The 16,579-nt window shown below is 43.5% G+C and overlaps 1 protein-coding gene across 4 annotated transcripts in view; it reads right to left on the bottom strand.

Annotated features, from left to right (window-relative positions):
* Positions 1–254: 254 nt before the first annotated feature.
* Positions 255–16,579, bottom strand: part of PUM3 (pumilio RNA binding family member 3) — a 46,901-nt gene continuing 30,576 nt past the window's right edge. Inside the window, exons 14-19 of one of the 4 annotated variants that reach the window (XM_057305666.1) lie at positions 16,060–16,202; positions 8,346–8,568; positions 6,748–6,835; positions 4,334–4,436; positions 2,246–2,331; positions 255–540 (exon numbers count right to left, since the gene is read on the bottom strand). In XM_057305666.1, the coding sequence (XP_057161649.1) occupies positions 488–540; positions 2,246–2,331; positions 4,334–4,436; positions 6,748–6,835; positions 8,346–8,568; positions 16,060–16,202 (696 nt within the window). In that variant the 3' untranslated portion in view covers positions 255–487. The remainder of the gene's footprint in view (positions 541–2,245; positions 2,332–4,333; positions 4,437–6,747; positions 6,836–8,345; positions 8,569–16,059; positions 16,203–16,579) is intronic. The other 3 variants (XM_044391209.3, XM_057305667.1, XM_048218296.2) reach the window with 3 other exon arrangements.

The following is a 16,579-nucleotide window of genomic DNA, read 5'->3' as shown; positions in this document are numbered from 1 at the left end:
TACCCTGGGCTCCTTTTTGCTATACCCTCCCTTCCTTCAAGGTCCTCAAGTCCCACCTCCTCCATGAAGCCTTCTCAGACTACTGCTTCTGAAGATGTCTTCTCTTCTGAATCAACTCATGCTTTCTACTTGGTATGTATTTGATGGGTCCCACCATCTAGGATGGTTAAACCTCTTACGTTACCGCCTCACATCTGATTTGCTCACTACTCAGTATGATAGAGGACTTGGCTGGGGTTAAAAAAAAATGACCATTTTTAGAAACTGTTTTATAAATAGACTCTTATACAAAAAAGAAACATATACAGAGCACCCAGATTCCGAAGAAGGTGGACCCGAGCCCTTCTTTTCCACACTGGGAAAAGAAGCCAGGAAAAATGATTCTCTCTTGTTCTTAACTGTGTCCACTATGCAGCCAGTTTTTCAAGTAGCATTTCTACTCCTTTGCTGGTGCTTTTGTTTTTCTCCAGTGTGGGAATGAGGCCTTTCAGCCCAGCCTTGACTTCGTGTGCAACGCCTTGATCGGAACTCTGGAGGAGGCTGAAGAGAGGAGACAAAGATTAACAAACAAAAAAATCATGTTTCATAAAAACCCCTTATCATCTGCAATTACGATCGCCACGCAAGGTATAAACAACTCACTGATTTGTGAGACAAGTCTTGTAATGGTAAGCACATCTTCTGAACTCCCCCGCTGAAAGATGGGGGCTGGGAGCCTATGTTCTGAAACGTTTTCTGATCTTGCTGAGAGTCACTCCAGCGCAGGAGCAAGTCCGCTCCGTACAGAATTGGTCCGACATGCGCTGCATTATCTCAGGACTAACACCCTGTCTCAGAAAGACTTCCTGCATGTGTTCTATCTCCCCTCCCCCACCCCGATGAACTCAAGAACAGAAACCTTTACTTCTTGATTTCACGGCAGCACACGCGCACAGCACGTGGCCGGGAAGTGCTGAGCGACCGAATGAGCACGAGCGCAGGGGTGCACAGAGGAGAGGAGGAGGGCCCGCCAGGGAAGCGGGGAAGAGCCGGCCCCCCGCCGGACACCTCAGCTCTGTAGCTGACACATGGGAAGGGGTGAGCAGCTTTCCCTTGGAGCCTAATGGCCCAGATCTGAGAGCTGCCTCTGCCACTCAGTAACTGCACAAGCAGGAGCACGCTCTTTAAATTCCCTAAGACTGTTTCCTGACCTATAAACGGGAACAACAACACAATCCACCTTACTCTACCGCAGAGAGAGTTTTTGAGGCTCAAATGGTCTCGTACCTAAAGCACCTAGACAGAGCCTGACCCTTAGTAAGCACTCAATAAACTTGAGCCATTAAAACAGACAAGTCGGCTCTGCTTTCTGAAACCTTGCTAGAAAGCTCTATCCCCGCAAGTGAATGGAGTCCTGGAGGCTTGTAAGAGGAAGGCCCCTTTCTCTTTAAACGGGGGCTGGGACACAGGGGCCTGACTGCAGAACACTGGGGCTGGATCTCCTGGATTCCCCCTTGAGGCTGCCCTCTGAAACACATCCGAAAAACAAATCACATGGCATTTCCCAGAGTCCCTGGTCCTAAGAACGTCCATCACGTGCACAGAGCGGAGGGCGCGTTAGCAGCACCAGGCAGCAGCCCGCTGTTTTGTGCGAGACAAGCAACAAGTATGGCCAGCCAGCTGCAAAGCCGAGAGAGTTGTTACAAGTCCCTGTAAGAAGGTAGTTTTTATTTTCTATACCGGCGAAGCACAGTCACATAATCCACAGCAGTAATAAAGGTTAGTATTTGTTGAACACACGTGCTGGACGTAATGCTAAGCGCGCTAGAACCCACCATCTAGCGTGGCCTGCGCGATGACTTGTGATTACCCCAAAGCCAGCTTCACAACCAAGAAAACGAAGTTTCACAGAAGCTGAATAATTTGCCCAAGACTACACAGTGAGCTGGGACTGGAACACAGGCAGCGAGTCCAGAGCCCATGATGACCTCTAAATGCTGGAGAATTCTGCTTCCCTGAGTCATTTTTCAGGCTGCATACAAGGCTGAAACTCTTTTTTTACCCAGGATGCCTTTTCACGTATTGTAAAAAAGATTTACGGGAGAAAAACACTGCACGAATTTGAAATAAAATATAAAGCAGCAGAGACTTTCACCAAACAAGTCAAGCACACATGACAGTACTCTACAACCGCCCAGCACTGACTATTGTATTAATCAAGTATTAGGTCATTTGAACCTCAAACACCGATGCACCAGTGTCCCACCTCTGAGTCGTGTTCCACCAGAAACCTGCAGTGTCCTTCTGATGGTTGAGATCCGCCCAAATGGAGCTATGACCGATGAGCAAGCTCTACAAATTAATTGCATGGCATGGCTGAAATCTGTAGTTAATTGAGTGTTCATGAAAGGATATGTCAGTAGTATGTGTTAACATTCTAACTGCCTGGTAAAAAACCAGACAAAAAAACCTCACATTAAATAAGTCCACTTTTCAGCGAAAGGATTCTGGCTATTCAACATCACCCGGAAAATTAGCGAATTTCAATGAGAAATGAACAAAATGACCTGCACCACCCACATATCTGGCGATCCTGATCTGCCCAAAGAAATGAACGCCCGTAAGGAGTGTGTCTGAGCCTATGTGCTCCAAGTCAAATCATACACTGACTGAAGACTTGTAACATTTCCAAACAATGTAGATTAAATTGCATGGGGTGTTGCCCGTGAAACACTGTGGGAAATTCAAATTTAAGATTGGTGTCTCTTTTTCCAAACCTCAGTAACACAGCAGGGAAAAAAAAAATCGACAGTGATTGCTTCCCAACAACAAACAAATCTATTTTAAATGGATGTTGCTAATAGAAGGGTTTCACATCCAGGAACAGAACGCACGGAAACTGACTTCTCAAGGACCTGTGAGTTATAAACTCGACGTAACTCCGTCTGGAGAATAATAAACAAGTGGAGCGCACGCCTTGATTCACAAATCATCAGTTTTCTACCATTTTAATTAGAAATAAACAATTACCTTGCAGACTTCACTAGCAAATGCCTTCAGAATCCTTTTAAGAGTACTTGAAAATCACGAAAGAAAATTGCATGTAAAGTCAGTCATGATTTAAAAAGGAACTTTGTCACAGTTTTCAGAGGGACAAAAGCTAATCCATTAAAAAGAACACAATTAAAATTTTGGTCAAAACCATAAATGTGGTGAGACCATCAAATGATATAAATACTGTATGATCTCTCTTATATGTGGAATTTTTAAAAAAAATATTATTTATTTATTGGAGAGAGACAGAGCACATGAGTGGGGGGAGGGGCAGAGGGAAAGGGACAAGCAGAACCCCCCTGAGCAGCAAGCCTGACATGGGACTCCATCCCAGCACTCCAGGATCAGAATCTGAGCTGAAGGCAGGCACTAAACCAACTGAGTCATCCAGGTGCCCCTCTTACACATGGAATCTAATGAAAAAAACAAAAAACCAAAAAAAATCCCAAACCGACCAAGGTCGTAAATACAGAGAACAGATCAGTAGCTGCCAGAGGCAGAAGTATGTGTGTGTGTGGGAGAGGGTCCGGGAGGAAGGTGTGGATAGGGATACAGGAGATCAAAAGGAAAAAAAATAAAAAATAAAAAAAAAATTATAAAACAAAATTTTAAAGAGAAAAAAAAAGTGATGTGGTCTCTTCTGCATCTGTTCTCAGGATGGTGGAAATGAGCTGCAACAGGCTTAGAGGAATTAGGACCAGGATAGGAGTTGTGATATTAGCTGAACTAATGGCTTATTATTTTACATAATATGTATTTTAAGCCAAACAAATGCTAAATGCAATAGGTGAACTAGTCGCTATAGATCTTTTTTTGAGATACACAATTAATAATGGCAAAAATAAAGCTCCAGAACACATGCACTTGGCAAGTCCTATGAATTACAAAATTTATAACTGGGTGTTGGAGCGCTCCATAATCTGGGGGAAGAAGGAGGCAGTGAAAGGGATCTCTACAAATTAATCACACGTAAAGGGCTTTCCTGAGAGGGCGAGAGAAAGAATACAACTCCATTTTGGTTGAAACCATAAATGGGGTGAAACACCAAATGAGACCTTATGAATGTCACAACTTCACAATCCTTGGATCTGGAAGATGGCGGACGAGTAAGGACTGACTGGAAGAGTTACACTCGGCTTCTACTATTTGGTACACTTGTCTAGACCCTGAGTGACTACGAGGAATACTGAACGATCAGGAACAGAGATCGGAAGCAAGAAAGAAGGTGAAGGAAGCGTCCTCTGCGTGACCAGGCACTCAGGAGGAGGGCCGTGCGCAGAAAGGCACGCAGCACACGTACCTGGAAAGAATAATGGCACCACGGTTGACGCTAGCCCAGGACTTCAGGTTCTTCATACCAACATGCTCGACAAGTGTTTTTGCAAAACAACCTGAAAAATATACTGAAACTCCGTGAACATTATACAAGATTTAAACTCCCCATCTCCGTCCCAACTGCCCTTAAAATCTGCAAAGATGTTTTAACAAAAAAGTGAATAAAGAGAGTTTTCACTCAACCTCCCTTTCACACTAAAAGTTCCAGCTCCGATTTATTTAATGTCTTTTTAATATAGCTATTTCTTTCAACTGTGGTCCAAGTCTTAAACTATGTTTAGCAGTAATTACTCAAGACAAACAATGAGTTCTTATAAAATGCTCACTTGCTCGGGTTTGCATCGCTTCGTACTCTTTAACGATTTAACCCTGACATGAAAGGTCTTCAGGAAGTCAGTGTTTGACAGCGGCACCTCATGCCTGGATGGAATCAAGGTCTCCCTCATGGGAAATGCTCACTTTGGAAGGTGCCATGAAGAACACTAGTGGTCAGGTGACTGTTCGGCAGCCACCTGGTAATTTCTCTCCACAGAGCTAGACATTCACCCATCAAAAATATTATTCATCTTTTGTTATTATTGTGTGTGTTATTATCAGATTCCCAAGTTCTTGGTATATAATCTTCAATTCACAGTGCCATCTAAGTATGACTAATTCTTGGACAGCGGAATAACTCTGAAAACTAGGATTTGGTGTAGATGGAAGTGTGGGCAACCTATCTTGAAAGCAAGTATCTTCGGTGGGTAGCGTGTATAATCCACCCAAAGATACCCAACTGTGAGGACCCTTTAACAGCCAAGGGGCCTCTGGCTACACAGCTCTACGGCGCACGCTAAGGAAGGACTATAATCAGCTAGTGAGGCAGACAGTGTTTTCCAAAGGTGAGCACAAGAGTATTTCTAGAATGCTGCACATCCCCACCCCCAGCTGGAGGTGGAATCAATGCCTTCTTTTGAATGCTGGTGGGCCTTTGTGACTGACCTAACCAAGAGAGTGTGGAAGAGCTTTGTTCAATAACTTCTGAGGTTAAATCATAAAAGCACCAAGCACCTGCTTTCTTCTCTTAAAACCCAACCATGGGCTGGGGACTGAGGCTGTTGGACTGAGCCATTGCCAGCCGTCGTCTAAGTGGATACTCTGACCCCAAAGAGAGCAGCCCCAGAGGACTGTAAGCAAAACCAGACTTCACCAAACCCTGATCTGATGTTGTTCGAGAACCACCAAGCTTTGAGGTGGTTTGTTACACAACAACAGATAACCAAGACAGCTCTAGCCACACTGGTTCAGTGCTACACGAATCTGATACACACGTGAGGTCCCTAAGGCGTGTTTTAGGGCTGTCAGTGTAATTAATTAAGGAAAAATATCACTAGAAAATTCTTTGGATTTTTAAAAGCAAGCCAGACAACTTTTCTGACACGAACTCAGCTCAACTGTGCACCAACTTCTTAATAATGAAAGATGACTTAATACGTTATTTTTTCTTCAACATTTGTTACAGGAAGCTTTCTCCTTCACAAAAAGTTTGCAATGAAAACCAGCCCCAAGTGTTTATTCTTAAAGGCAGAGTGAGAAGCGACAGCTCGACTGCCATATTGATTGCCTCACTAGCCATTAGAACTGCAACTTGCCTCAAGACATAAATTCATGATCTGTCACTTTTCTTAGACACAATGACAGAAAGCCCAAACTGTTTGAACTCAGTGCGGGGAGATGTCCTTAGCGGCTAAAATGCTGGATGGAGCTCAAATTTAGCAACAGAAGGTCTGGTCAAAGACAGGGCCAAGAAAGGAATGGTATGCAACTTTTCAATTCAATTCAAAGATGCTGTCTCCTCCTCTTGAGAGCTGAGTTTCTACAGAGCAGCTGTGAGGGGTGTGAAAAACCACAAAGGCCAAGGACTGGCTTGCTCTGTGGTCACATGTATTTCAATGCCAAATAGGCAACAGTTCAAGATTCTGATGAGGACAATTTTCTTTCGCTTATGCCTTCCTCCACACTAGAGATAGATATCCTGCTTTTCAACTGGGGTAGTGACACTCACAAATGTCTTCCTACCCCAGCTCTCACCCCTGCCAAGGAACAGAATGGCATTTTAGGGCCCTGGCTGTACCAGGTCAGAAGTCTGAAGTCGCAAGGGAGGAGAGGCAGTGAGGGAGGGTGGGAAAGAGAAAGGAAATTAAAGGACTCCAGGACATAAACTTCCAGCACTTACTAAAGCATTATCTGTAAGTACTAAATCATTTCTTGTCCTAGACACAATTTCTAAACACTCAACAAATTTCATCTGAACATAAATGGTGGGCTTCATGTTCAGGGCTGCCAGGGATTAGGAAATTCCACAGATGATGAAAGAAAAGTTCATGTTTTACAGTCTACCTTCTCTTCCACTTTCCTTCATCTTCTCATCTTGTTCTATTAACCACTTCAGAACTAGATGTCCTGCGGGATGCTCTGCGACGTGAAGCTGGAAGGAAGACATAGAGAGCTGTTTTCAGCCACGCCCTGGCCTACCATCCGTCTTCGACCACGCACAGGTGAGAATGTGGCCACGTGGGAACTTCCACAGTGCTGAGGAGGTCTTTGCCGAGAATGACCACGCATACCCGGATCTAATCCAATCCCCAGACTGACACTCAGAGGGATGGTTATTAAGGCACCCACTGAGAAGCACTCAGGCCAGCTTCCGGAGCTCCCCACTGAACAGCACCAGCCCAGTGCCCGTGTCCAGATCATGCCAGCCACCATTCAGGTGCACAAATAAACCTATGGGACCAAACATTACAGCAGAGAAACACAGAAAGCTGGTGCTGAATGATGTTTAAATATGAACCGGTCTCCCACACCAAGGATCTCTCCTTATGGAGAATGGAGACAACGCCCTATCTTCTATGGAGAAAACTCATCATGGGTACATCTTCCCAGCTTGATAATCTGCTCTGCTCTATGAGGGCAGGTCCAGGGCTTCTCGAAGGCCCATGGGCCACATCAGCACACAGCAGGCTCCGCACACACGTCTGGTCATCAGGCTTACGACCTAGTGCAGGACAAAGGCCCTGCGCGGTTGGCCTTCTGCCCTCCTCTCTTCCTTCTGCCAACTGATCTCCTATCCCGAGCCCTGGAGCCTTCTGTTCCCAACCACACCAAGCCGCTTTCCTCCTGCGGACTGCTGCACACACTCTTCGCTCTGCCTACGATTTCTGGTCTCGGCAGAGCTTTCACTGCCTCAGGGAAGCCTTCCTGGGGACAGGCTGGCTTCGTTCTCATACAGTCCCACAGAACCCACAGGTTTCCCTCACAGCGCTTATCTCAATCCTAACTTAGGTAATTATCTGTGTACCTGTTCACTTAAATATTGTGCTCAACAGAACGGTAAGCTCTGGGGGCGGGGACAGTGCTGAGCACTGCCTTGCACAAATCCGGCACGTGAACCGACGACCTTCAGATGCAAGGCAGAATCATTCACGGGCCAGATAACATAGGCCGGCGCTATCAGAAAGAGCACTTTTTAATGAGAGGGAATTGGGGAAGACTTCCATGAGAAGGATTCTGGGGTCCTTGCAGGATGAGTGAGGCCTTCTGCATGGACAGCACAGCAAAATGGAGACACGGGTAGCATCTAGGCTGAGGGAAGCAACATGTGCAAATGCAGAGAAGTGCCAAAACCCAAAGCAAATTCAAAATAGAATTAAGAGCATAGAATATGCTAGAAAGGCAGTCTGGGGCCCATCGTGGACAACAGAGAGCCACATTAAGAAGATTCTGTTTCTCCTCTTTTGTAGGTAGTATGAAGTCATGGGAACATTTTGTGCAAGTGTTGTAATGGCACTGGATTTTGAATTCTCAACAATCAGATGTGCTGTCAGGATGGGGTGAGGTGAGACAATTAGCATTCGAATTCCTTTACAGCAACATTCTCAGTGATGGGGGTTTTTGCAACACTGCCGCTTTCCACCTGTCTTGCAAGAGCACGTTACCTCTCCGTCCTTGCCACCTGGGTGGAGCTCTGCCGCTGCTAAGCTGGCGATGGCATTCATGGCAGGCTGAACGTCCCCAGTGGCGGCTCCCAGAATGTCGGACACCAACACACACGCGGACTTATCCAGCACCAGTTCTTGGGCGTGTCCTTGCAGGTAGCTTAACAACGCGGGAGAGATGGCCTCTAAGAGCTCTCGTCGGCGGATCGCTGTATCCTTCTTACTGCAGGAACATGGTGAATGAGGCATTAAGGCAAGATGAAAGGCAAAGGAGATACAGCGATCTTATTACCACAAAACCCTCTAAGGCTTAAAACAGTCTTTGTCAAACGTACTGCAATCGTCTGTCCTTACTGTGCATGCAGGCGATAAGCAATTTAAGGGTGGGATACCTCTCTTCCATCTTTGTGACCCCAGCATCTGAACAGTGCCTGGCACAGAACAAGCACTCGGTAAGTGAACCTTGCCTTACGTAACACCACAACAGCCCAAACCAATCTCAAACCCAAACAGCAGCAACAATCATAACACAGGATTAGACCACTTTATGGACTCTACTCTCTAGCATACTTCACTATGTGTTACCAGGAGCTTCAGGTGAAACTGACTTCCAGGGAGGATGGTGGGGTAGGAGGACCCCTCCGTCCATGGATACCACTAGGTAACACCCACATCAGTGTAAATAACCCAGAGAACGACCACGGGATCGGCACAACAGACCCTCCATAGCTAAATGTAGAGAAGAGGCCCTATGGAAGAGGGTACGAAGGGTAGAGACACTTTGGGAGCAAAAAGGACCTCCAGGACTGTGGAAGGGATACAGCGGGTGTGGAGAAGGGAGGGAAATAAACCCTCATATCAGGCACCCCATACACGGGGTGCCTGTGTGGGGAAGACAACTCCCCATAACATTTGGCTTTGAAATTCAGCGGGGCATAATTTCATGAGTTCTTACAATCAGTGGGGTTTAACACCTGGAATTTTAGAAAATTAGCGTGCTTGGCTTGGGAGAACTGGAAGGGTGGGAGGAAATGGGAGTCCCTGCCTTAAGGAGACAGCACAACAAACAGCTCTGTGGAGACACAGCCCAGAAGCCAGCAGTTTAAAAAGCATTTGGAGTATACGGGAGTGCAATCTGTTTACTAATCTCACAGCCTGTGATGGAGGGGCAGGGATCCTTGGGAGACTTCTACAGGAACAAAGAAGAGTGGTCATTCCCTTCCCTGTCCCCCAGCCAAGATACATGGACACCTGTGGGTACCCTGCCTGGACAACACTCTCCGCCTGATTTGCCAATAGCGTGCCCCACCCCTGAGCACATCTGCAACACAGCCCCTCCAGCTGGGCCTCAGCTCCAGGGCCCCTCCCACAGGAGAGCAGCGCCAACCTTGCTAACACCGTATTCTCTGGCAGACCTCCCTCCTCCAATGCGCCCTTGGCCAGAGACCATCCAAAGCAGCTTGGCAAGCTGACAGGGGCCAGCACCACTCGAAAGCAACTCCTGGCTCAGGGAGAGGGGAAGTGAACCACATACACCAGTCCAACGCAGCTCCAGCAGTGTCTGGGGCAGACAGCCGGTCTGACTGCAGGCTCTGCCCACCAACGAAAGTTTCTCAGGGGACAACACCGCAGTTTGGTGCCACTGCATCTCTGGCAAACGCCTGGTCTGCCTCAACTCAAGTCCAAGGCGGCCCCCCACTGGCCCACTAACAACACAGGGACCAAACACCGCCCACGACAGGGTAAGAGAGCCCCTGCACATAAGTGGAATGAAGGAAAAAAGTGGCTCGGCCACAACAGTAGGGTGCACACAGCACACAGACTAGGCACCCCCGAGGGCCAGGTTCTGGGGACCAGGGACACCTCACTGCAGGACACTACAGGACCTCTGCCTCATAAGGCCACTACCATCAAGGGCAGGAGACATGGCTGACTTTCCTAACACACAGAAACAGACGCAGAGAGTTAGACAAAATGAGGACTATATCTCAAATGAAAGAAGAGGACCCAAACAGCAAGAAACCTAAATGAAACAGAGGTAATAATACACCTGATAGAGAATTTCTAGTAATGGTCATAAAGATACTCACTGGACTTGAGAAGAGTGGGAAAGCTCGGTGAGATCCTCAACAAAGAGACAGAAAACACAAAGGAACCAATCAGACATGAAGAATATAGTAACTGAGATTAAAAATATGCTGGATAGAATAAATAGTAGACTACTCTTCCAGTAACAGAATAGATCAGTGACCCGGAGGACAGAGTAATGGAAAGCAATCAAGCTGAAACAAGAAACAATAATAAAAAATGAAAACAGATTTAAGGGAACTCAGTGACATCATCAAGCATAACAGTATTCACATTATAGGGATCCCGGAAAAAGAAGAGAGAGAAAAGGGGCAGAAGACTTACTTGAAGCAATAGCAGCTAAAAATTTTCCAAATCTAAGAAAGAAAACATACCCAGACCCAGGAGGTACAGACAGCTCCCAACAAAATCAAACCAAGGAGGTCCACACCAAGACAAGTAATAATTCAAATGATGAAAAGTAGTGATAAAGAGAGAATTTTAAAAGCAGCAAGAGAAAAGAAACCATTTATATACAAGGGAAATCCCTAAGGCCAGCAGCAGACTTTCCAGCAGAAACTTGACAGGCCAGAAGCAAGTGGCACGATACATTCAAAGTGCACAAAGAAAAAAACCTGCAACCAAGAAAATTACTCAACAAGGTTATCATTCAGAATAGAAGGAGAGAGAGTTTCCCAGACACCACTAAACCAGGCCTATAAGAAATGTTAAAGTGGACTCTAAGTAGAAACGAAAGACCATAAGCAGAATTAAGTAAAGTAGGAAGCATAAAAGTAGTAACATTATGTAAATCTATAAAAATCAGTCAAGGGAGTCACAAAATAAAAGGATGGAAAGTATAACACCATATAGCTAAAATGAAGGGGGAGGAGAAAGCTAACAATTTAGCACTTTTAGAACAGGTTCGAACGAAGGGACTATCAACTTAACATGGACTGCTATATGCATAAGATGTCATATATAAACCTAATGATGACCACAATTCAAAAAAACCAGTAATAGATATGAACTGAATAAAGAAAAAGGAATCCACGTATATCATTAACCAAAACCAGCAAACTGTGAAAGACAAGAGCAAGAGAAGGAACTGAAAACTATAAAAAAACCCATAAAATTAGTAACAAAAGGCAGTAAGTACACATCGATCAATATTTACTTTGAATGTAAACGGACTAAACACTCCAATGAAAACACAGGTTGACAGAATGTATAAAAAAAGACCCATCTAAACGTTGCCTACAAGACTCATTTCAGACCTAAAGACATGCACAATGCTAGTGAAGGGATGGAGAAACATCTAGCACGCAGATGGAAGTAAAAAGATAGCTGGGGTGGCAATACTGAGATCGGACAAAACAGACTTTAAAACAAAGACTGCAACAAGAGACAGATGAGGATACTACATCATTATTAAGGGGATAATCCAACAAGAAGATATAACGATTGTAAATATTCATGCACCCAATGTGGGAGCACCCAAATACACAAAGCAGTTAATAACAGACAGAAAGGAAGCAATGAATAGTAATACAACAATAATACAATAATACAACAATAGGGGACCTTAACACCCCCCTTACATCAATGGACAGATCACGTGAACAGAACATCAACAAGGAAACAGTGGCTACGAATGACACACTGCACCAGAGGGATGGAACAGATGTAACAGATACATTCAGAACATTCCAACCTAAAACAGTAGAATACACATTCTTTTCAAGTTCATATGGAACATTCTACAGAATAGATCACATATTAGTTCACAAAACAAATCTCAATAAATTCAGAAAGAATCACGTCATACTATGTGTCTTTTCTGACCACAATGCTTTGAAAGTAGGAATCAACCACAAGAAAAAATCTGCAAAGAACACATATACATGGAAGTTAAATAACATGCTACTAAACAATGAATGGATCAACCAAAAAATCAAAGAGGAAATGAAAAAACGCTAGGAGACAAATGAAAATGAACACCCAAGTGGTGCTAAGCAGTAAATACATAGCAACAGCGGCCTGCCTCCAGAAGCAAGAAACACCTCGGAGAGGTAATCTAACCTTACCCCTAAGAGAGCTAGAAAAAGAAGAACAATGAAACCCAAAACCAGTAGAAGGAAGGAAATAATGAAGATCAGAGCAGAAATAAAATAGAAACTAAAAAAAACCCAATAGAACAGATCAATGAAACCAGGAGCTGGTTCTTTGAAAAGATGAACAAATTGATAAACATTTAGCCAGACTTATCAAAAAAAGAGAGGGCTCGGGGCGCCTGGGTGGCTCAGCTGTTAAGCGTCTGCCTGCGGCTCAGGTCATGAGCCCAGCGTTCTGGGATTGAGCCCCTCATTGGGCTCCCTGCTCAGCAGGAAGCCTGCTTCTCCCTCTCCCACTCCCCCTGCTTGTGTTCCCTCTCTCGCTGCCTCTCTGTCTAATAAATAAATAAAATCAAAAAAAAAAAAAAAAAAAAAAGAGAGGGCTCAAATAAATAAACTCAGAAATTAAAGACGAGAAGTAACAACCCACACCACAGAAATACAAAGAATTACAAAAGAATCTTATGAAAAATTAAATGCCCACAAATTGGACAACCTATAAAAAAGGGATAAATTCCTAGAAACATATAACGTCCGAAAACTAAATCCGGAGGAAACAGGAAATTTGAACAGGCTGACTACCAGCAATGAAACTGAAAGAGTAATAAAAAAATTTCCAACAAATAAAAGTCCAGGATCAGATGGCTTCACCAGTGAATTCTATCAACATTTAATGAAGAGTTAATACCTATTCTTTTCAAACTATTCCAGAAAATGGAAGGAAAGCTTCTAAATTCATTCTATAAGGCCAGCATTACCCCGATACCAAACCAGACAAAGGCAACTACAAAAAAGAAAGAGAATCACAGGGCAATCTCTCTGATGAACACAGATGCAAAAATCCTCAACAAAATATGAGCAAACCAAATCCATTAATACATTAAAAAAAATCGTCCACCACAATCAACTGGGGTTTATTCTTGGATGCAAGGGTAGTTCAATACTCACAAATCAATCGACATGATACATCACATCAACAAGAGAAAGGATAAAAACCGTATGATCACTTCATTAAATGCAGAAAAAGCATCTGACAAAGCACAACATCCATTCATGACACATCCCTCAACAAGGCAGGTTTAGAGGGAACAGACCCCAACATAGCAAAGCCCATACACTAAAAACCCACAGCTAACATCATCTTCAATGACAAAAAACTGAGAGCTCTCCCCTAAGATCAGGAACAAGACAAGGATGTCCACTCTCAGCGCTTTCATTCAGCTGAGTACTGGAAGTGCTAGCCACTGCAATCAGACAGCATCGAGAAATAAAAGGAATCCAAATAAGTAAGGAAGAAGAAAAACTTTCACTATTTGCAGAGGACATACTATATAGAGTAAGCCCTAAAGATTCCACCAAAAACCTACCAGACCTGATACATGAATTCAGTAAGGTTGCAGGATACAAAATCAATATACAGAAATCCACTGCATTTCTATACACCAATAATGAAGTAACAGAAAGAAAAATTAAGAAAACAATTCCATTTGCAATTACACCAAAAGAAGAAAATACTTAGGAATAAACTTAAACAAGGATGTGAAAGACCTGTACTCTGAAAACTGTAAAACACTGAAGAAAGAAACTGACAGTGACACAAACTGAATGGAAACATATTTTGTGCTGGTGAACTGGAAGAACAAAGTCCACGCTCCCCAAAGCAATCTACAGATTTCATGCAATCCCTATCAAAATACCAACAGCATTTTCTCCAGAACTTGAACAAATAATCCTCAAATTTGTATGGAACTACGAAAGACCCTGAATAGCCGAAGTGATCTTAAGAAAGAACCCAACTGGAGGTATGGCAATCCCAGATTTCAAGATAAACTACAAAGCTGTAGTAATCAAAACAGTAAGATACTGGCATGAAAACAGACACATAGACCAATGGAAAAGAACAGAGAGCCCAGAAATAAACCCTCAATTAATCTTCAACAAAAGATTGTGAGGCAAGAATATGCAACAGGAAAAGGACAGTCTCTTCAACAAAGGTGTTGGGAAAAGTGGACGGCTACATGCAAAAGAATGAAGCTGGACCACTTTCTTACAGCATACACAAAAATAAACTCAAAACAGATGAAGGACCTAAATGTGAGACCTGAAATCATAAAAATCCAAGAAGAGAACACAGGCAGTAATTTCTCTGACATTGTCCATAGCAACTTTTTTCTAAATATGTCTCCCGAGGCAAGGGAAAGGAAAGCAAAAATAAACTAAAAATAAAAAGCTACTGCACAGCAAAGGAAACAATCAACAAAACTCAGAGATGATCTACCGAGCGAGAGAAGATATTTGCAAGTGACATCTGATAATGGGTTAGTATCCAAAATATATAAAGAACTTACATAACTCAACACCAGAAAATCAAAGAATCCAATTAAAAAATGGGCAGAAGATATGAATGGACATTTCCCCAAAGAAGCCATCCGGGTGGCCAACGGACACATGAAAAGATGCTCAACATCACTCATCATCAGGGAAACACAAATCAAAACCACAACGAGATACCACCTCATTATGTCAAGATCAATAACATAAGAAACAACAAGTGTTGGTGAGGATGTGGAGAAAAAGGAGCCCTCGTGCACTGTTGGTGGGAATGCAAACTGGTGCAGCCACTGTGGAAAACAGTACGGAGGTTCCTCAAAAAATTACAAATGGAATTACCTTATGATCCAGTGATCGCACTACTAGGTATTTACCCAAAGAATATGAAAACATGAACTTGAGAAGATACATGCACCCTTATGTTTACAGCAGCATTTTTTACGACAGCCGAATTATGAAAGCAGCCCACGTGTCCATCCATTGATGAATGAATAAAGAAGAGGTGGTATATACATAAAGGAATATTATTCAGCCATAAAAAAAGAATGAGAGCTTGCCATCTGCAACAGCATGGATGGCTCTACACGGTAGAAGGCTAAGTGAAATCAGTCAGTCAGAGAAACATAAATACCATATGATTTCGTTCACATGTAGAATTTAAGAAACCAAATGAACAAAGAAAAAAAAAGACAAAGCAAAAACCACTCTTACCTCGAGAGAACAAACTGTTACCAGAGGGGAGGTGGGGGGGGATGGGTATAACAGTTGAAGTGAATTAAAAAGCACACTTAACGTGATGAGCACTGAGTAGTGTACAGAACTGTTCAATCACTACACTGTAACCTGAAGCTAATGTAACACTGTATGTTAACGACACTAGGGTTAAAAGAAACAAAACAACCTTAAAAACACTCCTATAGTTTAAATTGAACAAATAAAGAGAGCAAAATCAAACCAAATCGTGTACACTGAGCACCTACTATGTGCCAGGCACCCGGAGGCATTCTTTTGGGATGATACTTTTATTTCTTTTTCCAGATAAAAAGAATCTGTCAAAATTACAGGCTTAAAAATGGGATTTACCTTCTGAGTTTTAGAGAAGCAGCAAGATAGAGGGTATGCGTGCATGAGCAGATTTCTGGAAACATAAGGTATTTATGTAGCAGAGGAGCAAAGGGCTCCAGCGCCTCGATTCTTCTTACCTGTGTGCGTTGCCGTCTCCTTTCTGTAGAACCTCGATGATCTCTCGCACCGTATGTGCAGGATCTCTGGGGCTCAGCAGGTACAAAAGGACCTTCCTCCCGTATTTGTCGTTTACTATGTTAGGCAAGGAACTAATAATTTCCTGGAAAATTAAGAAACAAAAAACTGAACCTATGTGCTTAAAATAATATACACTTGAAATCTGAAGGGTACAGAAGGCTCCATGCTTAACTATTTTCTCCCACGCACTTAATAGAAAATGTGGAGCTGATTTTGAAATCTTGTCCTTAAAGCACAAAGACTGACGCTCAGAGCACAGAACTGATCCTGGATTGTCACCAGCATTACTGAACAAGCTGTTTATAGAACTGACCAAGCTCAAGGACTTAAAAAACCTTTACAGGAGCTCTCTTCCTTCACTGTGACCAATAGTTCTCAGGCCACTGTTACTAGGAACGTGGCTTGCTGGGGTCACCGAGCAGATACAATTTGCAGCGGCTCTCAATGAAGAATCAGCAT

This window comes from Ursus arctos, unplaced genomic scaffold (assembly GCF_023065955.2).
Source record: "Ursus arctos isolate Adak ecotype North America unplaced genomic scaffold, UrsArc2.0 scaffold_33, whole genome shotgun sequence".
In the NCBI taxonomy this organism is placed as follows: Eukaryota; Metazoa; Chordata; class Mammalia; order Carnivora; family Ursidae; genus Ursus; species Ursus arctos.
This window is presented reverse-complemented; position numbering and strand designations above follow the sequence as displayed.